The following is a 27780-nucleotide window of genomic DNA, read 5'->3' as shown; positions in this document are numbered from 1 at the left end:
TACATATCTATATTGTGAAAATAATTCTTAAAAACATTTATTTGAGAGGCAGAGAGACATAGAGGAAGACCTCTCACCTACTATTTCACTCAACAAATAACCCCAAAAGCTCCTAGCTGGGGCCAAAGCCAGGAGCCAGGAACTCAATCCAGGTTTCCCATGTGGAACCAGTCACTTGTGCCATCACTAATGCTTCTTAGGTCTGCAACAGCAGGAAGCCCAAGTCAATGAATGGAGTGGAGTATTGAATCCAGGCTTTAATGTGGAATGCGGGCTCCCTACTGGCATCCTAATTGCTAGGCCAAATGCCCTCCCCTAAATAATTCATAACAGTGTGCTATTGCAAATCTCTTTAAAACTCTGTGCTTTCAGTAATATGACATTGGAAGCTTGAAATTTGCGTGGTAACAGTATTTATACCACAGATACGGGAGCATGTTATAACTCAAGGCTTTGATTCTTTTCCTAGATGAGCCAGTTGTTAAATGTTATCAGCCCACCATTGAAAAATTCTATCCTTATCTTCAGGAGGAAATTCTAACTGACCTAAGTGACATATGGTACTGTATTTCCCTACCCTTAGGCATGTGACTCAATTCTGGCCACAGAGACATGGGAGTTGCTGTGCTAGGGAATTTCTTGGAAAGCTTTTCTTCTAAAAAGGAGACACAGAATAGAGTTGGGCTCTTTCTGTTTCTGGTCATGTGGTATCTTGATGTGACATTTTTGGATTTACAGCATCTCAAAACTGTGTCAAGGCAGGATAAACATGCTTATATCAGCAAACATTTTGTTCTTTATTCTTGTTTTTAGGTTTTTTTGGATCTCACATTTAGAGGGGAAAAAAACATTTTACATGTTTTTCTATTTTCTCTTCTAGAGGGGATCCTGATCGGTGTGACATCTGGGGAAATACTCCTCTACATTATGCAGCCTCCAATGGCCATGCCCATTGTGTCTCATTCCTGATCAACTTTGGGGCCAACATCTTCGTCCTGGATAATGACTTACAGACTCCGTTGGATGCTGCTGTCAGCAGGGAGCAGAATGAATGTGTGGCCCTCCTGGATAAGGCTGCCACTGTACAGAACAGTATGAACCCCAAGAAGGTCGCCAGGCTGAAGGAGCAGGCTCAGAAGAATGCCAGGAAGCAGATCAAAGAGTGTGAAAGGATCCAGGAGAAGCACCAGAATAAGATGGCCCACACCTACAGCAAGGAGGAATCTGGGACTCTCTCTTCATCCAAGGGTACATTCTCGAAGTCATCCTTTTCAAATGCTTCTGCCTCCGGTACATTTGGATCCCTGTCTAAGGGCATTAAGGATACCTTCAAGTTAAAGTTCAAGAAAAACAAAGACACAGCGGAGCAGGTGGGAAGGGAAGGCAGAAGTGGGCAGAAGAATGTGATGGAAATGTTCAGAGAGGAGGAAGAAGATTCCTTCTCGGAGGACTTCAAAGAGAAGCTCCAGGTCTCAGCAGAGGAGGACAGCAGTGGGCAACATGAATCCATTCTCAACCGTCCAGGTCTAGGAAATATTGTTTTTCGAGGAAACAGAGTATCAATCCCTGAAGACATCTCAGACAGCAAGAGGGAGTTGGAATTCCAAATGCCCAGGGAATTGCTTCAGAGACAAGAAGAAGCAGAGGCTGATGAAGAGATAGAGGACAACAGCCCTGGAGATGACCTGCCTTGGGATGAGGCTGAAGTGGAGTGGGAGGAGGATGTGGTCGATGCCACTCCCCTGGAAGTCTTCCTGCAGTCCCATCATCTGGAGGAAGTCCTCCCCATTCTCATGAGAGAGGAGATCGATCTAGAAGCTCTATTGCTTTGCTCTGATGAGGACCTTCAGAACATACAAATGCACTTGGGTCCCAGGAAGAAAGTACTTAATGCCATCAACAGAAGGAAGCAGGTGCTACAACAGCCTGGGCTGCTGGTTGACACCAGTCTCTGATGCAGAGTGGTGGATCAACAGAGTGAGTCTACATGGCCCACTGGAAGCACTCCAGGCAAAATCCCCTCTCTGCTCAATGCCAGGCCACCATGAATGGTTTCTAGGGTTTTGGATAGGCCTACCTAAGAGGCCCAAATTCTGTCTGGGAAATTCTCTATACCCCATCTGAATAAACCATCACCAAGACACTCAAGACAACCTCAGAACAAGAAAATGGCATTTGTCTTCAGTTATCCTTTCGATATTTTTGAATAAAGAAATGGTCAAATGGATGACAGAAAGGGAAAAGAAGCTTTCTTTACTTTTCTAACTCTGTACTTAAATTTACAAACTCCCATCCCACTAGTCTGCTGCTTTCTTTCTAATCCGCATAGGCTGGGGATTGTAACTCTGGTGCTGTGGTTCACTCTGACTTTGTGTTCTGGTGGAAACTAAAGCACCAGTGGAGGCATTGGCCTGGGGCTTGATGCCCTATTCAAGTGCATCTAACCTTTTAACATGTTTACAACTAATAGAAATGGGTCTATCATGCTCATACCTGACAGGGTGGCAGGTAGGAAGAGTAAAGCAAGAAATAAAATGTAGAGTACCTGTCATAAACTAAATTGTATACCCCCAAAATGCATATGTTGAAGACTTAACCCACCAATGTGACTAGGTTTGGAGACAGGATTAAGATTAAATGAGATCATAAGGATGGGTCCCTAATCTCACATAACTGGTGTCCACATAAGAAAAAGAAGAGATGCCAAGGATGCATGCAGAGAGTGAGAAGGCCAAGTGAGGACACAATTCTTCTTACAGTGAGAAGCTGAAAGAGAGAGACCTCAGGAGAAAAAAAAACTGCCATCTCTCAGTCTTGAACTTCCAGCCTCCAAAACTGTGAAAAAAAAATAATAAATGTCTGTTGTTGAAGCCACTCAGTCTATGGTATTTTGTTAAGGCAACCCCAGTGGAGGAACAGAGTTCTTATGCAAGAGGGTAGAGGAAGAGAAAAAGGATACAGAAAAATGTCTGACCTAATGACTTTTCTAGGAGTAAGTGATGCCTTCTATTTAGAAAAGGGAAAATAAAACCCAGTTTTTTTTGTGGGGAAGATTGGATTATAAAGGTAAAGTTTGACATTTTCATGTTTACTATAAATATATCTTTTACTGTTGTTTATCACCATTGCTGCATGTCTGAATGTGTGTTAAGTTCTACAACATGAACTGGCCAGATGCTGCTGACATATTTTTGTGAATGGCAATCCCAATTTCAAATTGAACCCCTGCTGAATATCTAAGTTCCATTGGATTTTTATGGCCAGATTTATATGACATGAAAGTTACCACTGATTATGTGTGTAAGATAGAAATAGCTGTTTATCTTTGGCATGCTTTTGGGTACTTCAAGAGGCACCAGAGATATAAGTTTAGGAAGGATACAAATGTTCAAATATGATGAGCAGTTGGCCCAGTCTTTCACAATGGGTGGATTCAGAAAGCTTGCCTGTCATTGAATAAATGTGTTGCATTAGGGGATGATTATATTTACAGATACTGTGGTCTGTTGTTCTGGAATCAACTCAAGTTGTATTTGCCTTCAGTAATATGCACAAAAACAGTTGGCAGAAAGAAGGCACTCAGAGTCTGAGCTTGCCTCTATTATAAGTCATCACTGTAAATGCCGGGATTGCCTCTTCTCCTATTCCCCAGAATCTTCCTGATGAGGCATCATTTCCACCCCCTGCCCCAAGTTACATAGCAAGGAGAGTGTCATCAGTCAAGGTGGCAGAAATGAGCCTAACTGTGCAATTTTCACCCCCTTGGGGGAGATGTTTGCCATTGGGGGCCCCTGGGAGTCCCCTCAGACACTTTTATGCTCTTCTTGGGGGTTCTTGGCCTCTTACGATTTTCAGACTTTTAATAAACAAGAGTTCCCAACTTCTTAGCAGTGAAGACATAGCCTCCCCATCAGACAGCATTAGTTCATAAAAAAGTTTATGTCACACTATAAAAAAGTTATAAATGTTCTAAGAATTCCAGATTTTTCTAATTAAGCCCCAACCTGAGAGAAGATACTGGAAAAATACAAAAGTCTTGATGAGAGGCAAAAACAAGAGGATTATTATCCAGGATGAGTTTCAAATATCCACTTATATACCATTAACTATGTGCTTAAATAGCTCACTCCAGTGATATTGACTCCTGGGCCCCCACCCTGCATACCATGTAGCATGACATTAAAATCAATCAAAAAGAAAAACAGGAGCCAGCACGGTGGCATAGCAGGTAAGTCACTGCCTGCAGTGCTGGCATCCCATATGGGTGCTGGTTTGAGTTCCGTCTGTTCCACTTCTTATGCAGCTCTGTGCTATGGCCTGGGAAAGCAGTAGAAGATGGCCCAAGTCTTTGGGCCCCTGCACCTGCATGGGAGACCATGAAGAAGCTCCTGGCTCCTGGCTTCATATTGACCCAGCTCCAGCCATTGCAGCCAATTGGGGAGTGAACCAGTGGAAGGAAGACCTCTCTCTCTCTCTCTCTCTCTGCCTCTCCTTCTCTCCCTGTGGAACTCTGACTTTCAAGTAAATAAATAAATCCTTTTTTTTAAAAGAAAAACAACTGGGAACACTTCACTGATGTTTAAAAAGTTACAGTGTGATAAATGTATATAAATGTATATTTATATTTCAGGCCATGATATATCATGGATCAGTTACAGACACTGTCACCAGCCTAGACCATTGTTTTGGATTCCAATCCATAAGCCTTTGCCTTATCTGACATCTCCCCTAAATATCTCACAGGTACCTCAAACTCAACGTGCCAGAACTGAATCCTGTTTTGTACCGAGCCAGTGTTTCTCAACCTGAATGATCTTGCCTTTTAACTCCTAAAGGACATCTCACATTGTCTGGAGACATTTTTTGAGGTTTATTTATTTATTTGAAAAGCAGAGTTATGGGAGAGGGAGAGAGACAGGGAAAACATGAGGGAGAGGGAGAGGGTGAGGGACAGGGAGAGACTCACCTCCTCTTTCTACCCTTAGTCTGGGTTGAGAACTCTTCCTAACTTCAGGTTGTCTGTTTGCCCTTCCAGAACTCCTCCCTGCTATTTTACACCTTATTCTGTGTCCCAGATGGTTGACCTCTGCAAACCGCATCCAAGAACTCCCTTGCTTTTGGGATTCCAGTTGGGTTTGGCCAAAGGGAGGTAATAGCAAGAGACCAGAGGGTAGAGGTGGAGCATTTATTACTCCTGTTTCTTCCTTGTGGGACAGTACCCACTTTCCCTCAGCTGCTGCCTGGCAGCCCCTGTTACAGCTTCAGTACTTGTGAGCTTCTACTTGCTGCTCTTTTAAGTTTAGCAGTGGCAGTGACTTCCTACTGTTGCTAGCCCTGAGGTGCTGCTTTCTAAATAGTCTCTTCATTAAATTCTCTTCAATTACGTTGTTTGTGTGTGGCATCCATTTCCTGCAGACACTCTGTGCCATATGTGCCTGCAACACCAAAGCATTGTAGTGTAATTATCTTTTTCAGTCTTCCCTTCTGGACTGTGTTTTCTTGAGTTGGTTGAAGACTATGTCTTTCCTGTTGTATTTAGCAGATTAATACACAATTAGGAGAGGGACTCTTGCGGACAGAACAAGGGAAGAAATATACCAACTATATCCTCCTCATCACACACTCTGCTTTACATATCTCTTCAGAAAAACTCCAGTGGCATGAGACATGCGCAACTGGTTTATGTGTATATTTTTTGTGTATTTGAAAGAGATATAGAGTTTCCATTCACAGGCTCTAAATGCCTATAGTGGCCAGAGGGTGGAAACCAGGAGCTGGGAACTCAATCCAAGTCTCTTATGTAGGTGGCAAGAATCACTTGAGCCATCATCACCTCCTTGTAGGGTCTGCATTGGCAGGAAGCTGGAGTTAGGAATTGGAGCCTTGTCAAACCCAGGTACTACAATGTGGGGCAAGGGCATCCTCACTGGTGACTTAACAGCTAGGACAAATGCTAACCTCTAAGTGGGTATTTTATTTCAGCACAAAGGTCCCTGTTCAGATCACTTGGCAAACATGATCAACTTTTGGCTAAGCCACCTGGAGTATGGAGAGGCCGTGCCAGGAGGAGTGTGGGTAAGAAAACAAAGCAAAATAAAGTGCCATGCCTTGCTTTGCTGCTGATTTGTTTGATGGCCAGCCTGGGATAGACTGGCATCCAGATTTGGACAGAGTCTTTGGCAAGAGAAGGCAACATAACTCTTCTGATGATTCAGGAGACAGCATCCCAGCAACTCAGTTTCCCCATCTGTATGTTGAGCAGGTAGAAGAGGTAAGTCCTGCTGGCCTTTTCAAGACAGACTCCATAGTGGTCATTTGTAGATTTTGCCTTCCCTTGTCAAGGTGAATGACTCCTTCCCTTTTGTCAGTTGTTGTGGTCAGATGGGCTGATTCTACTCCTGACCTCAAGGATGGGCAAGTGAAACAGGCCTGGCCAATAAATCTGCCTGGACAACACAATGGTGACAGGCACATGGTCTAAGCGTGGCCAAACATTATTCCATTTCTTTCAGGCCCAGGAATGGGCACGTGACCTACATGATTCAGGGAGTCTCAATTCTGAGTCTTCTAACTGTGGAGGAAGAGAATCTCTGTTTTATGCTAAGGTTGCTAAAGAAGAATATAATTCGGGGGGCTGCTGGCAACTGTCCTGCCTCAGCAGGGGACAATTTGCTTGTTAATCCAATGCTGAAGAATACAGAACCTAGGAACAACACTGGGTCCTGATGACACCTGGCACCCTGAACACAACTATAGCTGAAACCAGCTACCTGTGTGCTTGTTAATTACAAGAGACATCACATTCAGTTCCTCATGCATTCCCTCATTCACTCACTCATTCAGCTTAAGGTAGTTTGAGATGTGGTCTCTACCACTTGTGACCAAAGGAGTCCTGATCTATACAGAAACCCATTGTTCCTTTATATTTTAGGAAGTCTACACAATGTATGATTTCATGTATGAGAAATGTCCAGAAGGGGCCGGCAAATCCATAGAGGTAGGAAGTAGCTTAGTGGTTTCCAGCAGTTGGGAAAAGGGGTGAATGGATAATGACTGTTAATGGGCATCAGGTTCCTTTTTGGATAATGAAAATGTTCTAGAATTAGAGAATGAAGGTAGTTGTGCAACTCTGTGCATGCGCTTCAAAACCACTGAAATGTACACTTTGAAATAATGATTTTATGGTATGTGAGTTATATCTCCATTTTAAAAAAATAAAAAATATTCAATTATAGTCACTAGAATTCCCAAAGGGAATGAATGGAAGAACCTCATCACCATCATTTCTCCTGCCATGAGATACAGAAGTTAGCAGAGCAAACACTACAGAGTCAGAAAATGCTTTATTGCAGGGAAACACAAAGGGTAGTAAAACACAAGGGAAAGAGATGCTACTATAACTTGGTACAACCAGAGGTTTTGTTTTCCAACTACAAACACGAATGGGGATCCCAGTATTTAGGGTTAGACATAAGCACAAAACCAGAGTTCACTGGAATCTGGGCTCCCCCACTTGATCTAGAATTATGAGATTATCAGCTGCAACATTCCTCAAGCTGCAGCATCCATAGCAACATGAACTATCTTTGTTTTATTTAGCAGATGACCAGGAATCATACACTAGTTTGGCTGCAACCATGTCTTCCACTGCCATTCCTGGAACATAAAGAAATTTGGTTGACATTTTGCCAGCATAATTTTTTCTGAAACAACCCTGGCCCCATGACTGGCAGCTGTCAGATATTTTTGCTGCTAGTGTCCATCTGGGATTGATACCCAGAAGTAAGCTCAGTCTTGGATTTTCTGTGAAGGGCAGAACAAGCCAGGGATTATGTTACTAAGCAAGAGATGCCCACTGAAAAAATGGTGTTTCCTTCAAGGTATAGTTCAGGGGTTTGCAAACTTTCAATAAAGAGTCAGACAGTAAATATTTTAGATTTTGTGGGCCATATAGTCTGCCACCATTATTCAATTCTGTCCAAATAGTGGGAAAGCAGCTGTAGACAAGAGGTAAACATATGAACCTACTTGTGTTCCAATAAACCTTTACTATGGACACTGATGTTCAAATTTCAGATCATTTTCATGTGTCATGAAATAACCATAAAAATCATTTGAAAATGTAAAATCCATTTCCAGCTTGAGGGTCATGCAAAAATAGGTGGTAAGCTGGGTTTGGCCATCAAACTTTAGCCTATCTCTTTGTCTTAGGACAAGCATCCTCATCTGAAAATTTGAGACAAAATGCTCTAAAATCTGAAACTTTTCCAGTGCTGAGATGATGCTCAAAACGTTTTGGATTTCAGAGCATTTCAGATTTTCAGATCGGAGATACTTAACTGGTAAATCTAGGCAACACTTCTGGTCTTAAGCTTTTTGGATGAAAGATACTTTACCTGTAGTTTGGGATACAGACCTTAACCTCTGCACCCAGCACAGTGTATACTGTGTATACAGCGCTTAATTTGCATTTGTTAAATGAAGGGATGTGCCAATAAACCAGATCTCTAAAGGTGGCAATGAAAATTGTTCAAAAGGGGAGAGCAGGTTTTAGGAGCAATACTTTATCTCCTTAACTATGTCCTACTGTCCTATTTATTGGACACCTTTAAAGATTTAAATTTAGCAATAAATATACCAGCTGTGGGAATTTTGAAATAAATATGTCAAAATATCCCCAGAATCCAAAACTTGGGACTTAATGAGTTAGGTAAGCTAGATGACATCAGATTTGCTGTGAACTCTGAAACATTCAGACAGAACTAGTTCAGTGTGGTATTTGTGAACCAGCCCTGACAAAGATCACCCTGCCTTTGCCCATGTTTCAGTGCAGGAACAACTTTAAAAATACTTAATAACCGCCAATGCATGGATACTATCTGACGACATAGTATCCTGATGGCTGGGGGGCCAGAACACTTTTAATGTCCAACAAAGCCTTCCAGCTTTCCTTGTTTGATTGTGAAGAAGTATAGAGGATGTGGGAGATGGACAGAAGGCATTTGTAAGGTACTCAGGGTAGCAGCTATGTACCAACAGGTTTGGGAGTACGTCAATATTTTAGGTGTAGCAGTGACTATCAGATCTGTTCTCATGTAATTCTGTCTCCTGAAATCTGGGAGAGTGAGACAGCTGAGCCAAGGGGCAGGCAGGCCACTGGGAGCCCACCCTTTTTTGGCTTTCTACCCTCACCAGCTCTGGTGGAAAAGGGTGCCCTCCTCAAAGTACAAGTGGGAGGGTGTGGAAGGAGGGGATGAAGCTATCTCAGGCTGTGCTTCCTGGCTGAATCTCGTGCAGGTTGGTTCTCTGCCATTTCCCTTAAGCTCTTCCTCTCTTCCCTCCCCTTCCACGTGTTTATTTATTTTAATAAATAAGGGCGGGTGTGGGAGGGGGACAGAGAGAGATCTTCTACCCACTGGTTCACTTCCCAAATGGCCACAATAACCAGAGCTGGGCCAGACCAAAACCAGGAGCCAGGAGCTCCATCCAGTTCTTCCAAATGGTAGCAGGACTTCAACCACTTGAGCCACCATCTGCTACCTCCGAGGTGAATTAGCGGAATACTAGATCAGAAGCAGAATAGGCCTAACTTGAACCAGCACTCTGGTATAGGATGCATGTGTCTCACAGTGGCCTAACTCACTGCATCACTCCTGACCTCTGCTTTTAACATCTTTATTCCTTGCCCTCTATCTCTGAAGGACTTCTCTTCTGAGTTTCCTTTAGCTATAAGCCTGATTTATTGCTGACACTTTTTTCTGAGCAAATCATTCTCAATGCATATCTTGATCCTCACAACAATTCAAGGTAGAAGCTGGTGAGGAAACTGGTTCACAGAGGTCAGGTCATTTGCCCTGGAACACACATCCAGTCTGTGGCAGAGAAGGGACTCCAACACAGGACTGCCCATTTCAGGGTTCATGGGCTTAAGGTTCATGTCATGCTCTGCTAAGACATGTAAATAATTGACCAGGAGGATGGATTCCACATGATTTAGCTACAGAACCTGATGAGTCATCTCTCTTTCCACTAGTGGGTAAACCTGCTTTGTGTTCTGGTTGGAGTTGTGTCCAGGGAACAATGGTTCTTACCCAAAGACTTGAACACTGTGGTCTTCTCACAGTGGGCTGGCTTCACCCCCTTCACCACTTCTCCCAGCTCAGCGAAGATCTCAGCCTGTGAAACAAACACACATGGACCCAGGCACGAAGCTCAAGTCAGGGTTAGCCTCTGCAGCTAGCACACGATGTTCCGAAACAACGAAAAAAGGACTGTTTGTAAAGTGGATGATATCAGGGAGACCACTGGCCCCTGAAATCGCTCTTTGAGTAACATCTGCTTTTGTAATTTCATGAAGTAGGAGATGCAAGTCTGTCCCTAGGAGGCTGCTCTGCCAGGTCCCTAGGTCCATGAGGAATAGGCAGTTTCTTATCTGAATACACATTTCAGCAACCTCCTTCTTCTATGTTTGTATCATAAGAGGAAAAGGCAGCCAGAAGGTGGCCGATCACAGTCCTATTGTGCTGGCTACACTGGGTGGGTTTCCAGGCTGCCCCAATCCCACTGTCTAGAGGCTAGCCCAGTAGAAAATCCACCAAGCTTCTCTCGCCAGGCTAAGGGGACAGGAAGGCACATGTCACCACTATAATGGCCGTGTTCTTCTGCAATGGGATTAAAAAAGGTTTGCTAGATGGTAAGGGGTTCCTTCCCCTCAAGAAAGTTTGGTGACCAGGGCCTGGGGCAAGCCAAACTGAAGGGGACATTCATGACACCCCTGACAGGTGAGAGGGAGCTCACCCCAGACAAGAGGACATCGCCAGACTCCTTCAGGGCAGCCTCCTGAGAATCCACATACAGCACCGCCTGCTTCATGAGCTCATCATCCAGCTCTCTCCAGTCAGGTCTGCTGGCACCGATGGCTATGAAACAGCAAAACAAGCCCTGAGCACAGAAATGGCCCCAAGAGATGCTAAAAGGATCCCCCTGGGTAAGAAGGGGCTGAAAGATCCAGACTCCTTAACCCCCTCCCAGGCCAAGCCTCTCCCCATCAGTAAGACTGCAGGTTTATTAAGAATAACACCTACCATTGTTTTCCATTTCATGCCCTACCTCATTCCTAAGATTTGAGGTGACTTTGCATTCATTCATTGGGTGCTTTCTCTCTTTGGGATGTTTAACACATACTATTTATAGTTCTCACTAGTATGCTTCAATGTTTGAGTCTCACTTAACAGATGCATAAACTGAGGCTCAGAGAAGTGAAGGTTCTCACCAAGGTTATCTAGGAGGGAACTTCAAAATGTTCATGGAAAATGGAAATGAAAGACAAACTTTTATATATTGGAAAATAACTAAGATGAAGAATGCAAATCTTTCCTTTGAAATGAACATAAACCAATAAGGACCTCTAAAAATAAATTTGCTCAGAGATACAGAACAGTAAAAAAAAAAAAAAAAAAAAAAAAGAGAGATAAGTGTGTTTTGATGAAAAGAAAATTGAAATCAATGCATACAAGAGATCTTCAAAAAGGTCATGAAAAATGCATTTTATGAAAAAAAAAAACTACGCAGGGACTTTGAAATTTTTTATACCCACAAATAAACATCTAATTCCATTTTCCTCACACATTTTTTTGCATCACATCAGTGAACCTAAGTCTGTGAGAACACACCGGCTTTCACGTCTCTCCCACTTATCAGGAGCCATGACTTCCTTACAAACACCCTGAAAGACAAACATCACGTACCCCACCCTCTTTACCTTCTGTCTGCCTGCTCACTCTTCAATTACTCCCATGCCTCACTCCCAACTACTTCTCTCTTAACTCATGACAAAACAGCCCAGCATCAAGGTCACCGAGAAACCCCAGTACCAAGAAACCTGGCTCCTTCTGGGCCTTGAGCTTTCACAACCTCCACAGATCCCAGGAGCCAAACAATGAATGCAACACATCAGGCCTCCTGGCACTGGGGCGGCTGCAACCAAATGCCTGTGGAACCAGGCAGGCAATGAAAAGGAGCTAAGTTGGCCAGAAGGGATTGGCTTGGAGGTGCACAGAAAGCAGGCCCTTCTCACGGGAGCACCGTTGTTCACTCCAGCTAATTATTGCCATGTGTGAATACATGTCCACTGTTAACAGATACTCCCATTTTTCTTTATTAAAAAAAAAAGAGAAGCAGGAAATCTATTTGCATGTTATTTCTCAATTTCTAGAACAGTTCATGGTCCAAACAAAACACATCTGTTGGCTTTGAAGACAGTTATAAAGCCTTATATAGTTATAAGGCAGCATTTATATGCCTTCTTGTACTACCTTCCAATTTTCCCAATTTATTCCCTCTTCTGTTCTCTCGTACTCTAATTTCCAAAAAGAGTGGTGCAAAACGTCCATCTTGAAGGTTATTTGTATGGGGAGTTCTAGTGAACAAAAGCCCTAGCTAATGAAGCTCGTAAATAATCATAAGCTGGTGGGAAAAAAACACCCCAGTTTCTCAGGCCATCCATCCTCATGCACTGTTTCCCCCCAGACCATCGCTACTTAGGAGCAAGTTCCCAAAGGGTTGTGTGAGGCCATGCAAACAGTTGGAGGTGGGCCAGGCAGCAGAGGAGGGTTCTGTCTCAGACTGGGCTCTGGCCTTGCTTCAGTGGGGATGAGAATGAGTGAGGGTCGCAGGATTGGCTGGTGGGGTGCTGTAGGGACAAGATGAGGGAAGCGTATTCAATAGCGGAACTGATCCTGCCTCTCAGTTGAGCTATAAACTAAGTCAACTCTATTGTTTGGTGTTGTCCTCTTGTTTGCACTTGCAATAAACTTTTTTGAATGTACAATTACAATATAAACAATTAGCAATATAAACTTCTTTTGAAATACAATGACAATATAAACCGATTTTGTTTCTAGGCTAGGGAACTGTAAATGAAGCCTTGCCTGAAAATCAAGTCAGTCCTTCCTGGAGATTCAGAGTGAGAGAGGGGCCCAGCCTACAGGAAGGTTGGAGGGAGGAGGGTTCACATGATAAGGAATGTGGGAGAGCCCCAGGAGCTGAGGGAAGCCCCAAGGAAATGTGGACCTCCATCCTAGGACATAAGGAGCTTGTTCTGCACAGTGGGTGAGGTTGGACCTTGGGCACTAAATGAGACTGCAGCATGTATAACATCTGATTTCATCCTCAGGAGACTGAGAAAGGAGCTGGCTCACCCACACCCCAACTCCTGAACCACAGAAACTGGGAGAGAGCAATGTGCTGTTTTAAGCTGAGAGAGAGAGAGAAGAAAAAAAATCAGCTCTGAAGATTTAGCCGCATCCTTGAGAACCCATTTCACCAAGAAATTGTTCCTCTTGACTTCTCAAGTCCTTCCAGAAATGGTCATTTTGTCCCTAAAGTCAGCCTTGATCCACCTCTTCTCTACTCCCTGGACCCACATCATGACACCAGCCTCCCGCAGGCTGAGACTTCCAGTTTATTTTGCCCCATTCCATGTTGTGCCACATTCACTTCGTTTGTAGGGCCCTTGCATTTGGTGTTCCCTCCACCTGGAATGCCTTTCCTTTAGCTCTTGGCATGGCTGACTCCTCCTTACTATTCAGACCATGGCTCAACAAAGATCTCAGGAGCAGGTGTTTGGTACAGCTGTTAATAGGCTGCTTAGGACACCAGCATCCCATATTGGGGTGCCTGTGTTTAAGTCCTGGCTCTGCTCCTGATTCCAGCTTCCTGATAATGCACACCCTGGAAGGCAGCAGGTGAGGAGTCAATTAGTATGGTCCCTGTCACTCTTGTGGAAGATCTGGATTGAGTTACTGGCTCCAGGCTTCGGTTTGGACCATCCCTGGCTGTTGCAGGCATTTATGGAGTGAACAAGTAGATGGGAGCTTTCTCTATCTATCACTCAAACAATGAATTCATGAATGAATAAACAGAACTTTTGAAAAATGACTTCAGAGAGCTTCTCAGATAACCCTGTTGATAAAGAACTTACCTCTCCTTCCACTTTCTACTTCCACTATCAGACTCTCACATCATGTCTTATTTCCTTCAGAGTCTCATCTTTAGTTATAAATACCTATTTTATCTAGTGTTCTTTTGTTTGTTGCTTATCTCCCTCTGTTAGAATGCAACAACCAGGAAAGCAGTGACCTTGAGTACATGGTTTATTGTGGCATCTCAACATCTAGAAACATGCCTGGCATGTGGCATCAGTAAACATTTATGAATGAATATGTTATTTTATCTAGCTCTTGCCTACTCATCTGCCCATGTGTGCAGAGCTAAGTTCTGAGTTCACACCATATGCTTGTAACTAAAACATGGGTATAATATCATCTTTATGTTTTTCCAAGTTTTATTTATATTTATTTGATAGGCAGACACACACACACACACACAGAGAGAGAGAGAGAGAGAGAGAGAGAGAGAGAGAGAGAGAGAAACCTTCTTTTTTGCTGATTCACACACCAAATGCCCACAACAGCCAAGGCTGGGCCAGGCTGAAGTCAGGAACCAAGTTTCCCATGTGGGTAGCAAGGATCCATGTACTTAAGCTATCCTAGGGTGCATATATTAACAGGAAGCTGGATTGGGATTTCAAGTGGGGACTTGAACCTAGGCACTCCAATATGGGATGTGTGTGTCCCAAGTGAATCTTAACCATTGTGCCTCGATGCCTGCCCTTGATGCCATCTTTAAATCTTCTCATCTTTGCCTGCTCTGCTCACCAGGATTGGAAGATAATATGGAGGATGATGTAAAAGCATGGCCACTGAGTGTAGAGTGCCACAGTTCAAATCCTAGTTCTGCCTCCAACAACTTCTGACTTTGGGTAAATTACTTAATCTAAATGCCTTAGTTTACTCACCTGTGAAATTGTGGTTACAAAAATAATTCCCTCCTCCTAAGGTTGTTGTAAGAATTAAATGATATAATACATATATAGTATTTAGAAAATACATACAATAGTATTTGAACATCTCTTGTTATAATCCTTAGGGCTGTTTGAAGATCTTCAGAAGTGCCAGGTACCCTTATGTTTTGAGTCTTCTCTCCTACTCCCCACCCTATCACAATCACATGAAATGTCTTTAGTATTATAATTTTTTGGAAAAGCTTTTTGTTATTTGAAAGTCAGGGTTACAGTTGGGAGGAGAGTGGGGAGAGGGGAAGCGGGAGGGAGAGAGGGGAGAGCGGAGGGGGAGGAAGAAAAGGGAGAGGGGAGAGGGGAGAGGAGAGAGAGAGAGACAGAGAGAAGAGAGAATCGATTCTCCATCTGCTGGCTCATTCACCAGATGGCCACAATGGCCAGGGCTGGGCCATTCCAAAGTCAGGAGCTTCATCTGAGTCTCCCATATGAGTGGCCCAAAACTTGGGCCATACTTCATTGTTTTTCCTAGGCCATTAGCAGGGAACTGAATTGGAAGTGGAGCAGCCAGGACAGGAACTGGCACTCATATGGAATGCCAGGGTCACAGTGGTGCTTTATCCACTATACCACAATGCTAGCCTCTGGAAAAGTTGTATAATTCTAACAATTATGAATAAATGATTGGGGAGGGGTAGCTTGGCATAGTGGTTAACTCGCTGCTTGGAATAACTGCTCTGAGATGCCTGGTTCAAGTCCCAGGTCCTTTGATTCCAATCTGGCTTCCCACTAATGTGCACCATGGGAAGCAGTAGATGATGGCTGAAGTACTTGGGTCCCTGTGACCCATGGGAAAGAGCTAGATGGAGTTCCAGGCTCCTGGCTATTGAAGGCATTTGTGGAGTGAACAAGTGAATCGAATATCTCTTTCTATCCATCTCTCTTTCAAATAAAATGAACTCAAATCAATAAAAAATTTAAGAAAACCCAAGTGATTAATTTGGACTTTGTAATTTTACTTCATTACATTTAATATCTGAGCTGCGAATGCATTCAAAATCCTTTGTTCTAGCTTTTCTGAAACATACACTACATTATCATTATAATCACCCTACTATGTCAGAGAACACCAGAAATTCTTTCCCTCCACAGCTAACTACAAAGAAATGATAAATGTTTGAGGCAACAGATATGCTTACCATGATTCTAATATTACAAAATGTATACCTACCTGTATCAAAACATCACAGGGTACTCTATAAAAACATATAATTTTATGTGTGAAAAAAAGAACTGAGTTGTGACTGACAATTTGCCACAATGTTACATTTTATAAGGTATTAATTAATTCAATATTAGTTTCATGTCTAATTTCCTTTCAGATTTTGGAGCAATTACTTTTCAGGGCTTATGTATTTTCAAGGCCCTTAAAAGGCCCTGGACATGCTGCACAGTGAGTAAATCGGCTCTGTAGATGGAGGTCCTGAGTGTAATCTGGGGAAGAATCTGGCCACTACCTACCTATTCATGGCTCGTGGAACCACTGTACTTACCATTGATGTGCGCACCTGGCTTCACCCATTCACCAAACAAAATGGGCTCTGTTGCCATGGTGACTGTGATAATCACATCAGCACCTGTCACAGCCTCCTGGACCGATGAACAGACCCGTACCTCCCCTTGCACTGTGTCTGCAAACTTCTCTGCATTTTCTTTAGTGCGGTTCCATATCCTCACCTTCATTGGAGATAAGAAGAGGAACATTGGTGCCTTATTTTGGGCTCTTAGGTTCCACTGAGACCAGGGGTGCTAAGGGGAAGCTGAATCCCTCTGGAGTAGCATCAGTGGTTCTCTAAATCATTCCCTAGGAAGAATGGACGTTTGTTAAAAGATCCTGTGTTAATCTGGACAGACTCCTGGCCAGGTATTTGAAAGTACCATGACTGAGCTTTCTTTACCACTTTCTCTTTCAGGAAATTGTAGAAGTTCTTCAATTCTAGGACAGAACACAGTTTCAGTAGCATAACAGCTACTGTACAGCTTGATGATTAGCAGAGTAACTTCTGGGGCCAGGCAGGTTCAGAAAGAGTCTTTGCTTTGTAACTTACTGTTCTTAAAAGTATGAGGATACTTCAAAAAGTTCATGGAAAAATGGAATGAGAGGATTTTGGGTGCAAAAAAATCTTAAATCCATGAATAATTTTATTTCTTATCGTACTCATTTTCCATGAATTTCTTGCAGGCCCACTCATACTTCACCTCACTCAGTTATCATGTCTATAAAATGCAAATGATAACTGGGCCAGGTGAGTATGTGACTCACACTTTTTCCCCCTAGAAACCGCTTATTTAAGGTATACAAACTTCGTAAATACAACCTTAGGAACATAGTGATTCTTCCCACTGCACCTGCCCTCCCATCAGCCCTCCCCCCCCACTTCTTTCTCCTCCCTCTCCTATTCCATTCTTGTTTTTTACTAAGATCTATTTTCAATTAACTTTATACACATCAGATTAAGTACTCATACTTCTGAGATCTTGTAAAGGAGATGAGTGGTGTGAGATTCATAAAAAGGATGACTTATGGCAGTGTCCTGCATGGAACTTGATCTCTGAAAGGTATGTAGGGAGGGTATGTAAAGAGTGGGAGGTGAATGATAAGCCTAGCAAAAAGGCCAAGAATTCTGGTACAATTACAATTCTGGAAGGTTCTGGGGACTGGTGGGTGTTACTGACTTCATCAAAAGCTGTGTATTTGCTAGCTTAACAGGTTTCAAAGTGTGGGTCCAAGGTTGTCAGCCTTCAACTGAAAAAAGGCCTAAAGAATCTCTCATAAGGAAATACAACAGATATAGAAATAAACTTAATGTCTAAATAAAGTCAAGGTAGAAATAAAGTCAAGGTGGAAAATAACACATTTCTCCTAGTTACAAGGGAATAGTTAACCATGTCACCCTTCTTGATAGAAAACTATGCAAATATTATGCAAAAATTGGACAGTCTGTAAAGGTGATCATGTTAGATCATTTGATGAAGACAGGATATGTAACTGTGCATTCTCATATGATTAAAACTTATAAAAAGCTGATAAAAGAAGACTGGAAAATGGTAAATGCTCATCTTTGAATGCAGATAAAAAAGCATTTGAAGTGGGGTTGTAGGGGAATAGGTGTTTGATGAAGTAGTAAAGATGTCACTTGGGGCACCCATGTTGCATATTGACTTGCCTAGGTTTGAGTGCTCACTCTGTTTCTGATTCCAGCTTCCCGAATGTATCTGATGAACATAACAGAATCCTTCGACTTACTGAGTAGCTTGCCATGTTCTCAGGCACACGCCCTGTGAACTGAGAAACTGAATAAAGGTGATTTGACCTTCTCAGACTCTCCACCTCCGTCAGGGCTTCTTGGAAGTCTTTAAAACAAGAGCCTAGATCAGGCTGTCAACTTAATGATTTCTGAGTACTCGGCGTCCCAGTGAGGGAGTACAGACTCAGCTCGCTGCCGCTCCTCTCCCTCTTCTCTCCCCACTCCTCCTGGACTTACCTCCTTGAAGGAGAACTGCTCGGTGAAGATTTCATAATGGCTGTAGGCCTGGACCCCGGCCCCAAGGATGCACAGCACTTCACTGCTGGGGGGCTTCAAAAACTATTTGAAAGAAATGAGGGGGGCAAGGTCAAAGGAGACACTAGCAGCCAAGGTGCAAATCAAACAGGGTTTGAATTTCAGGAGACATTTGCCTTATCTTCAGCTCCCTCGAGAGCATGTAGGCAATCAGGAGATGTTGTTCTGCGTTTCAGTTTCCCCTCTGTGGAATGGGGAAGAAAGGAAGGAGTGAACCTTCACTGGACACCCAGCATATGCCAGTGCTTTATCCTCACAATCTCATTTAGTCTGTATGAAGGCCCTATAGAGACTCCTATTGTCACTCTCCTCTTCCAGATAAGGAGATTAGGGTCCTGAGAGATTAGGTAACCTGCTCAGGGGTCCTACAACTATTAAATGACACTGTGAGGCTGCAAAACCACTTCTATATTGCAAAGTGAATGTTTTTTCTTCTGTGCTTCCCTATCTCAGATACCTGCTAAGCAAGCCCTGGAGCACCATGCTGCTGCTTCTTTTTCCCTTAAGATTTATTTATTTATCTGAAAGTAAGAGTTACCGAGAGAGGAAGAGATACACAGAGGGATCTTCCATCTGCTGGTACACTCCCTAGATGGTGGCAATGGCCAGTGCTGGGCCAGGCAGAAGCCAGGAGCTTCATCTGGGATTCCCATGTGCGTGGTAGAAGGTCAAACACTTGGACCATCTTCTGCTGCTTTTCCTAGGCCCTTAGCAGGGAGTTGGATTGGGTGTGGATGGGACTAGAACCAGTGTCCATATGGGTTGCTAGTGCCACAGGTGGTGGTTTTGCTCACTATGCCACAATGCTGGCCCCACCATGCTGCTCCTAAGAGCTGCCTGGAATGTGTGCCCTCAGGTTTCTCAGCTATGCAAGAGGACTTCAGAAAGCTCATCAAATAGTAAAATTAAAAGATAAGTTTGGGACCAGCATTGTGGAGCAGCTGGTTGAGGTATCGCTCGTGAAGCTGCATCCCCTGTGAGCAACAGTTCCAATCCTGGCTGCTCCACTTCCAATCCAGCTCCCTTACTAATGTACTTGGGAAAGCAGTGATAGATGGCCCAAGTTCTTGGGCTCCTGACCCATGTGGGAGACCAGTATTTTTTTCTAGGTCTGGTTTCAGCCTGGTCCAGCCCTGGCTGCTTTTGGCCATTTGGGGAGTGAACCAGCAGATGAAGACAGACTCTCTCTCTCTCTCTCTCTCTCCCTCCCTCCTTCCCTCCCTCTCCCCCTTCTGTTTGTTCCTGTCACTTTACTTCTCAAATAAATTAATAAATAAAATATTTTTAAAAGGTTTATTTGGGTGCATAGAAAATTGATACACTCTTTGTGGATCATTTCACAGGCTCTGTGTCCCTGTCAAGACAAGGATAGAGCTGGCATTTAGATACCCCCGAGGGTAGATGTGTGTCTGAGGGCTGCAGTCTGTCACCAACTTGTATCAAGGGTCATCTCTCAATGAAGTCTTTCTGACTTCCCTGATCAAATTCACTGCTTCAAACAATTTATTTGCTTATGGATTTATTTTCTTGTAACTGTCCTGTAAGCCCCATAAAGACAGTGGCAGTCTTATTTACACAGAATTAGTGCATACTTATTATGACCTACAAGAAGATCAGGGGTTCTTAACCTTGGCACTCCCGAACTTTGGCCTGGCTCATTTCTTGCTGGGGAAGGTGGCTGTCCTGGGGAGAAATGGGGGCTGAACAGCAGCCCTGGGCTCTATCTGTTAGATGCCTGTTGCCTCTCCCACCCCTCTAGTTGCGGGCACCAAAAATGTCTCCAAATGTTGTTAACCATTTCTGGGCCAGGTGGCAAAATCTTCTTTGGTTTAGAACCACTGGTAAAGGTGAAACACATTACTTGCCTTTCACAGAATATTTTGCTTTTTTACTATTTCATTTAGTAAAATTTGAGCTCCTTGAGTCTCTCATTTTTCATGATGTTACTCATTGATATTCTGGAGTATAACCTTGAAAGCGAGTTTTCTGTACGATGAATTACTAGCAAAAGTCTTGGAAGTATTTGCAGACATGAAGGAGTGGTGCCATTCTGTACCATGAAATATAGTTCAAAAAATCTGATCTGCAAATGTTTTAAAATGAAAATATCCATAATACCCACCACTTTATGCTTTTATCTGGTAAAAAGAATTAGGTAATATTTCCTTAACTGCTACTATTTTTTTCTGTTCTTGGTTACTATGAATCTATTTGTGGAGGCCCATTTGTGCTTCAGAAATTGTGACAGTATTCTGTAAAAGTGACCTTAAACCTCTGAAATTAAACCCGTAATTCTTGGTTGCTTTACTTGAAAATTTGTTGATCTGGTAATGATGTTATCACAGACATCTTTTTTCTTAAATAGTATAAATATTTATAAGACTTATTCAATTTTATCAGTATTAGTGGCATTTCATTTTTTTTCTCATAAGTTTATAGTTAATAAAGAACTTGTATATGAATCTTCTAGGTTTCTTATTTAAATAACTAAAGTCCACTTTCTCTTGCATTTACCAAGGTTTATAGGATCTGGCCCTCCATCTCCCCAGCACCCTCATGCATGTTCCCTATACACTTGCTGTCTTCCAGATCGAAGCATCTATGCCTCTGTCAATCCTTTGCATAGATTCTTCCTTCTTTCTGGAATGCTTTCCTCTCTACCTCTCTTGAGGAACCATTATCCTTCAGATTTGAGCTCAAAAGCCTTCCTGGATTTTATAGATCACCAATTTGGTGCTCTCATAGCACTTTTCAGGGGTGTAGTTCCACATTGACTGGTGTAATCTTTGGATTAATATTACAGCATATTATGGATAAATATATCTGGGTTTGCTCAATTCTTTGTCCCTTACTGAGCACAGATCCTGGCACCTGGAACACACTCAAATATTTGTTAAATAATTCCATGTGAGGGATAAGTCACCTTAGAAAAAGCATGTCAGAATCCTTAACTAAGGTTATATAAAACCCAAGCACAAAGAAGTTATTGTGCACATCAGACCCCTAGAGTGTCCTATACTTGTTATACTCCAAAGCCTTAAATGAAAGAGACTAGGTGAACAAGAAAACATTCAACAAAGCAAAAAGTAAAATAGACTCTTTGTTTCTTATTGAGATAGCCCACATGAGCCCTAGGGAATAAGGCTAGGACTAAACTTCAAGGTTTCTGGACCCTTCTAGGAGTGCAGGTGTTTCTTAATGCAACAAAGCCTAGCGTTACTGAGGGCTGGGTCCACCACAGTGCATTCCCAAACCTAGTTGGTCATCAGAATCAACTAGGGATAATTTTTTAAAAGGCTAGCTTCCTACACCTAGCTGCCAGCAATTTCAATTTAGTAGTTCTGGAACTCTGTATTTTTTTTTTTTAAATTCCCAAGTAATGCTGCTGCATAGCTGTGTAAGAAACTACTGACCTAGGACAAGAAGACCATGTGGCTTGGGAGACACCATAGGTACCTGCTTACCCTATTTCAGGGGACCCTAGTCTCCCGTGTAAGATGAGGCCAATAATAATACCTGTCATGTCTTCTTCACAAAACCCCAAGTCCACACAATGAGTTGGAAATTATTTTTAAAAAAGCCAACATCCTCTACAAATGCAAGGCAGTATTATAGGATTCATTCTGATCATAAATTACCTGCAAACATCTTTCAAGGAGTCTTTGTTTATTTTGATCTAAATTTGGTTTCCATATAATTAAAAACCAGTTTACTGAGCTGGTACTGTAGTCTACTCCCATAATATACAATTATCAGATTATTCCTCATATTCTTTCCATCGTGTATTTAGAAAACCTTGACATTTAATCTAAAACACCTGGTTTGTGCTGCTCTATTTTCCCTCCCCCTCCACTCCCTACTCACTACATTTCTATTCTGCTTAGGAAAAGCAGCATCTGAGATCTTGTATTCATCATTTAATGTGAAAGATTCCAGATTCCAATCATTTCATAGACACTCCATTTTCTAAGCCTCCCTTTCTTTAACCCCTAAAAATAACATCTTTTTTTTTTCCCAGTGCCTCAGTGCTGCTTAGAAACATCATCACTCCCAGCTCTTGCTGTTCCTCCTGCCTGACGTGGCCCCTATGTGTCTGAAGAGTTCACTCACACACCACCTGCAGCCTGTACTCAAATGGCACCTTTTCAATAGGGTCTTTCTGGGACAATTGTAAATGTCCTCTCACCCAACACCTTTCCATTCTGCTTTATATTCATACTTCTAATGTCCAATGTGGTTATGTTGGTTTAATTTTTTAGCAAGATCTGAACACACTATTATTTATTAATAAATATTAATTATGCAATTATTAAATATATTAAGTTTTATTACAAAGATTAACATTCTTAAATTCTTTTTTTTTAGAAAGTCATAGTTTAAGTTTTTAAAAATGTTTGTTGTCCACCTCCCCTGTGTGTTCACTGCTGCAGTACAGTCAATACTGGCTGGATGAGTACAGGAGTCTGGCTTAGAAGTGTTCTGCCCACCCTCTGCCTCTTGTGTAGCAATGGTTTTGACCTATGGAGCAATCATCCTGTCTTAACAGGGATCGTTTGGTACAGGGGTAAAAACACAGTTCTAGGAACCAGGTCAAGTTTTTAATTAAAGTCTATCATTTATAAGCTGTGCAATCCTGGGAACCTCACACAATCTTTCTGAGCTGCAGTTATACTCAGCAAATGGAGATAATCATTTTGGTGGGAAGATAAAGAATGATACATGCAAGGTGCTGGAAATCTGGTAATGTACATCAAATGGTAGCTAACAGCTTCACAAATCACTGTGCTTACCTGGTATTTCACACTTGGCATATGGAGTCTCAGTTATGTCTACAGGAAAACCAAAAAAAGTTCCTCACTTCTCCTTCAGTCTTTCAAGATCGAGCAGCCCAACTTGACCCACCAGCTCAGCCAAAGCCTGACAGCTCAGCCATGCCCTCATCTTACCTTGGTGGCAATGGCAGACACTGCAGCTGTTCTCTTAGCAGTGATGACATTTCCATCTATGACCTTGGAGGGAAGGAGAGACAGTCAGCAAGGTCATCCCCATCCACCCCTTAGACTGACAGATGTGGTTCTGAAAAAGCAGCTCTAGGAAGTGTTACAGAATCCTACAAAATACTTGACCTTGGAAACAGATTTGGATTGAAGTCCTCCACTTGTTGATAGGTAATGTTGAACATTTTAGTCTCTAAGCATTGGTTTCCTTGTCTATAGAAACAAACTAATCCCAACCAGTCTGAGGGTTAATGTGAGTCCAAATGCACTGGCCCATATGGAAACATCCAGTACATGGTGGGCCCTCAGAATTTGCCCCCCCCTTTTTTTCATGCTCTTAAAACACCAAAGTAAGGGAGGGGGGAGGCTTGTGGAATATGATTGTCATTGACATTTGGGGAGGGAGCGTGGAGTGCTACCTTAGTGATTCTCAACTTATGCTACAATGTGGGGAATCTGTGAAGAAACAGATATTCCAACACCACCCTTAGATCAACTGAATCTGAGTCTCTGAGGGTAGGATGCAGGCATACTTATTTTTAAAAGCTTCTTAGGTGATTCTGCTAGTGAAGGTTGAGAATTATGCATGGATGATGTTAATAATCACTCTTTGCACTGTTGTCTCATAATAAGTTATCCATCCCAGTTGACCCTCAAAAGGTAGCTAGCTGAAGCACCTAGCTACTGAGCAGATTGGGCAAGGAGCTAAGGCCCTGTGGTCAAGTTTCAAAGACCCAGGTCCTACAGGTAGGTAGTTTGGATGGCATCTTAATTGGATGAGCACAGATCAGGTAGAGCTAGCTTTTCTGCTTAGAGTAACAAACGTATTCCTTGGGGATCCAGAAATTCAAGGAAGAAGGAAGGAGGATCCATAAGCCAGTTTATAGAACACAGAACACAAGAATTAGAGTACCAGCTCCACGGTAGACAGTCTAGCAGTGATTCCTGGGTCTTTCAGTTACCAGGAGCTCAAGCAAAGTGGTTTCACTAATCCAAGCCTCAGCAACCTCACCAGAAATTGGGAAGGGGAGATAATAAAAACGTTTATTGAGGAATTTGTCATAATTGTATTGTGATCAATAATATCTCCTGCCTGGCTGATAATAAGGGCTCAATAAGTGACAACTGAACAGGCATTTTATGGTCTCAAGATGGTAAAGGCTGTGGACTCAGACTGGGCAGGTGCGAAGCCTAGCAATGCCACGAAGATCCTTTAAAAAGTTGGTAGAAAATAAAATTAAAAGAGAATAATTTTTTTTTTTTTTTTTTTTTTTGACAGGCAGAGTGGACAGTGAGAGAGAGAGACAGAGAGAAAGGTCTTCCTTTTTGCCGCTGGTTCACCCTCCAATGGCCGCCGCTGCAGCCGGCGCACCGCGCTGATCCTGGCAGGAGCCAGGAGCCAGGTGCTTTTCCTGGTCTCCCATGGGGTGCAGGGCCCAAGCACCTGGGCCATCCTCCACTGCACTCCCGGGCCATAGCAGAGAGCTGGCCTGGAAGAGGGGCAACCGGGACAGAATCCAGCGCCCCAACCGGGACTAGAACCCGGTGTGCCGGCGCCGCAAGGTGGAGGATTAGCCTATTGAGCCACGGCGCCGGCTCAAAAGAGAATAATTTTTAAAAGTTTTTTGAGGGGCCAGCGCTGGGGTGTAGTGTGTTAATGCCCTGGCCTGAAGCACCAGCATCCCATATGGGCACCAGTTCTAGTCCTGGCTGCTCCTATTCTGATCCAGCTCTCTGCCATGGCCTGGGAAGGCAGTGGAAGATGGCCCAAGTCCTTGGGCCCCTGCACCCACATGGGAGACTCAGAAGAAACTCCTGGCTCCTGGCTTCGGATCGGTGCAGCTCCGGCCATTGCGGCCATCTGGGGAGTGAATCATCGGATGGAAGAACTCTCTCTCTCTCTCTCTTTCTCTCTCTCTCTCCCTCTCCTTCTCTCTCTGTGTAACTCTGACTTTCAAGGAAAATAAATAAAAAATCTTTATAAAAAAGTTTTCCGAGATGAACACATGCAGTTTTTTTTTTTAATAAGATGCATTTCACATGAACTACTTACAGTGCCTTCACACTTACTGGCTACTTCAATCTGGGTACGTTGGCATAGTTGCCCCATGACCCAGCTTCCACATCTGTAAAGTGTGGGTGATGTTATTACCTAATTTATAATGTGGTTTTCAGTATTAAGTGGGTTAACACATGTGAGGTGTTTGGAAAAGTGCCTGCCACCTAAAAAATACCCAGTGAATGTGAGCTCCTGCAACAGGCCACTGCACACAGCTCAGAAAAGACTCCCACAGACCACGGAACACCCTTTCCTCTCCATGTTGATAGGGAGTCATTAAAAATGTTTCCGTCCTACCGGGTTAGTTCAAACTGTGTATCTGAGTCCACGACAAGAACATAGGCAAGAAGGATGTGATCACCAAGTATTATTTCCACACTGCAGCACTCTGGCTGCAGCTGTTGGCTCTGGTGCTGATGGCATCTTTAAGCAGTCATATGAACAAGAGACATGGTCACAGATAAGTTTCATTGTCATGGATATCCAATCATGGTGGGGGGAGGCATATGTGGTCATGGTCAGAACTCCCCCTACTCATGGAGGACTAACTTCTCATCTGAGATCTGAAAGCAGCCCTCCCCCCACCCCCACACCAGGGAGTTGCTCACCGCCAGCAGGGATCCGTTGCTTGGTTCAAAGAGTAGCACAGTAGCCTGGTGGGAGGGGACAGTGGAGGTGGCGCTGTGTCCCTCATAGAAGGTGACCAACTTGGTGGTCAGAGCATCCTCTGCTGCACTGTAGGCTGGCATGACCCCCAGGAAGCTACAAGGAGAGGGGGAGCAGCTTCAACCCTTTCCCATCCATGCTGAGGTCTCCTATCAATTCTCCTCTACCTTCCTCTCTCACTCCTCCATCACTGCTCCACCGGCACTCTCCCATCTGGCCATTCCTCTGCCCTTCCCTTCCACAGTGTGGCTCTGGATGGGAAAATCATCCCAGCTCTGCTACTTCCGAGCTGTGTCAGCTTGGGAAAGTCAATTAACCTCTCCGGGTCTGCTTTCCACCTGCAAAGCGGTGACATCAGTACCCGCTTATGTGGGGGAATGTGTTAATTAAACGAGGTGACACCTGTAAAGCGCCAACTTGGCACAGTGGAGAGTGCATGATTAAGTGGCAGTTGCTAATTAGCAATAACTAAGCAAGCCCTCTCTTCCTTTCTCCCAAGCCTCCCCTTAGCGCTCCTCCTCTTCCTCCTTTCCTGCCTCTAGTCCTGGCCTTCCTTACTCACAACCTCCCCTCACCCCCCAGCACCCACCCCGGGGTGGCCGCCTGCACTCACCCCCTGTGCTTGGCCACCGGCACCACGGTGCGCACGGGCTGCATGACCCCTCCGTCGGGGCCGCTGGAGAAGTTGGCCAGGGCCGCCTCCAGGGGCGGGATGAGGAGGCTGGAGCTGCGGAGGTGCTCCTGCACCTCGGCCGCGCTCAAGAACGCTGGCGCCCGGCTCATGTCGCCGCCTACTTTCTACCCTCAGCTTGGGCACTGCGATTTACTTTCCTTTGGCTGTGCTTTATATGAGAGGGCCCCGCGGCGCTGCGGAGACGCCTACCGGTCACTGCCCAGCCTCCCGGGGCGGGGCAAAGCCGCCCCACCCCTCAGGCCTGACTCCGCCCCCTCTGCCCACCCCGACTCCTTAGAGTGCATGGGATGGGTCCCTCCCCCACCACCCCGAGCTAGGGATGGAATCGAGGAAGCAGGCTGGGAGTTGGTATACTTGAGTCCACTTTCTCAATTCCTGTGATCAGCTGTAGTAGCCACATTCCTTGAAATGTTAGTATTTGTCGCAGTCTTGCAGTCTTTCTTGGTCGCCTGTCCTGGGGAGAAGTGGTGGGTAAGAAGGGACACAGGATGGAGGGGCTCTCTTACTTTTTAAATTATTGCCAGCTGCTAGGAGATCTTAGATGAAAGGAGACAGAGGGTTCTTAATCACTTGCCTTTCAGTTCTGTCCCTGTCCCCTCCTGGAATCTAATCCCAATAACCCTTTCCCCCACCCCACCGCCACCCTTTTCTCTCAGGCTAATTAACCTAGCTAACCTTCACCCAGGGCAAGGTGTCACCCAAAGAACCAAAATGCAGGGTCTTTTCTTCAAGGAGTTTCTACCGTACTTGAATTGGAGAAATAACATAGCACAGGCACAACATGTAACTAACGCTGCATAGCAGGAAACCCTCCTTGCCAAATCAGTGCTAAGAAAAGTAAGTGGTTTGGAAAAAAAAAAAAATTACTTTGACCTGAAGTGGTC

At 43.8% G+C, this 27780-nt stretch overlaps 2 protein-coding genes across 4 annotated transcripts in view; one reads left to right on the top strand and one right to left on the bottom strand.

Moving 5' to 3' along the window:
- Positions 1–15843, top strand: part of ANKS4B (ankyrin repeat and sterile alpha motif domain containing 4B) — a 33375-nt gene extending 17532 nt beyond the window's left edge. Inside the window, exons 2-3 of one of the 3 annotated variants that reach the window (XR_011384664.1) lie at positions 881–3066; positions 13175–15843. Coding sequence is in view for 1 of the 3 variants with exons in the window: in XM_002711815.5 (XP_002711861.4) it covers positions 881–1955 (1075 nt within the window). In the remaining 2 variants the exon portion in view is untranslated. Of the gene's footprint in view, positions 1–880; positions 3487–4303; positions 4556–13174 lie in introns of those variants that run through there. The other 2 variants (XR_011384663.1, XM_002711815.5) reach the window with 2 other exon arrangements.
- CRYM (crystallin mu) lies at positions 7325–27098 on the bottom strand. The gene is made up of 8 exons (XM_002711835.5): positions 26816–27098; positions 26145–26298; positions 23427–23489; positions 18403–18504; positions 16411–16594; positions 10798–10919; positions 10092–10176; positions 7325–7656 (listed from the first exon to the last, which is right to left on the bottom strand). The coding sequence occupies exons 1-8, from the start codon at positions 26983–26985 to the stop codon at positions 7592–7594; spliced, it is 945 nt and encodes a 314-aa protein (XP_002711881.1). The 5' UTR covers positions 26986–27098; the 3' UTR covers positions 7325–7591.
- Positions 27099–27780: the final 682 nt, after the last annotated feature.

Source organism: Oryctolagus cuniculus, chromosome 19 (assembly GCF_964237555.1).
Source record: "Oryctolagus cuniculus chromosome 19, mOryCun1.1, whole genome shotgun sequence".
Classification (NCBI taxonomy): Eukaryota; Metazoa; Chordata; class Mammalia; order Lagomorpha; family Leporidae; genus Oryctolagus; species Oryctolagus cuniculus.
Note: the sequence above shows the minus strand (reverse complement) of the source record. Positions and strands in the feature narration are given on the sequence as shown.

Bases quoted from the DNA above. Each gene is read 5' to 3' on its own strand.
- CRYM (XM_002711835.5), bottom strand. From the start codon at position 26,985: ATGAGCCGGGCGCCAGCGTTCTTGAGCGCGGCCGAGGTGCAGGAGCAC. The intron at 26,299-26,815 runs GTGAGTGCAGGC...CTCTCCTTGTAG, and splicing joins CCGGTGGCCAAGCACAGGGG to CTTCCTGGGGGTCATGCCAG. The intron at 23,490-26,144 runs GTGAGCAACTCC...CTTCCCTCCAAG, and splicing joins GCAACGGATCCCTGCTGGCG to GTCATAGATGGAAATGTCAT.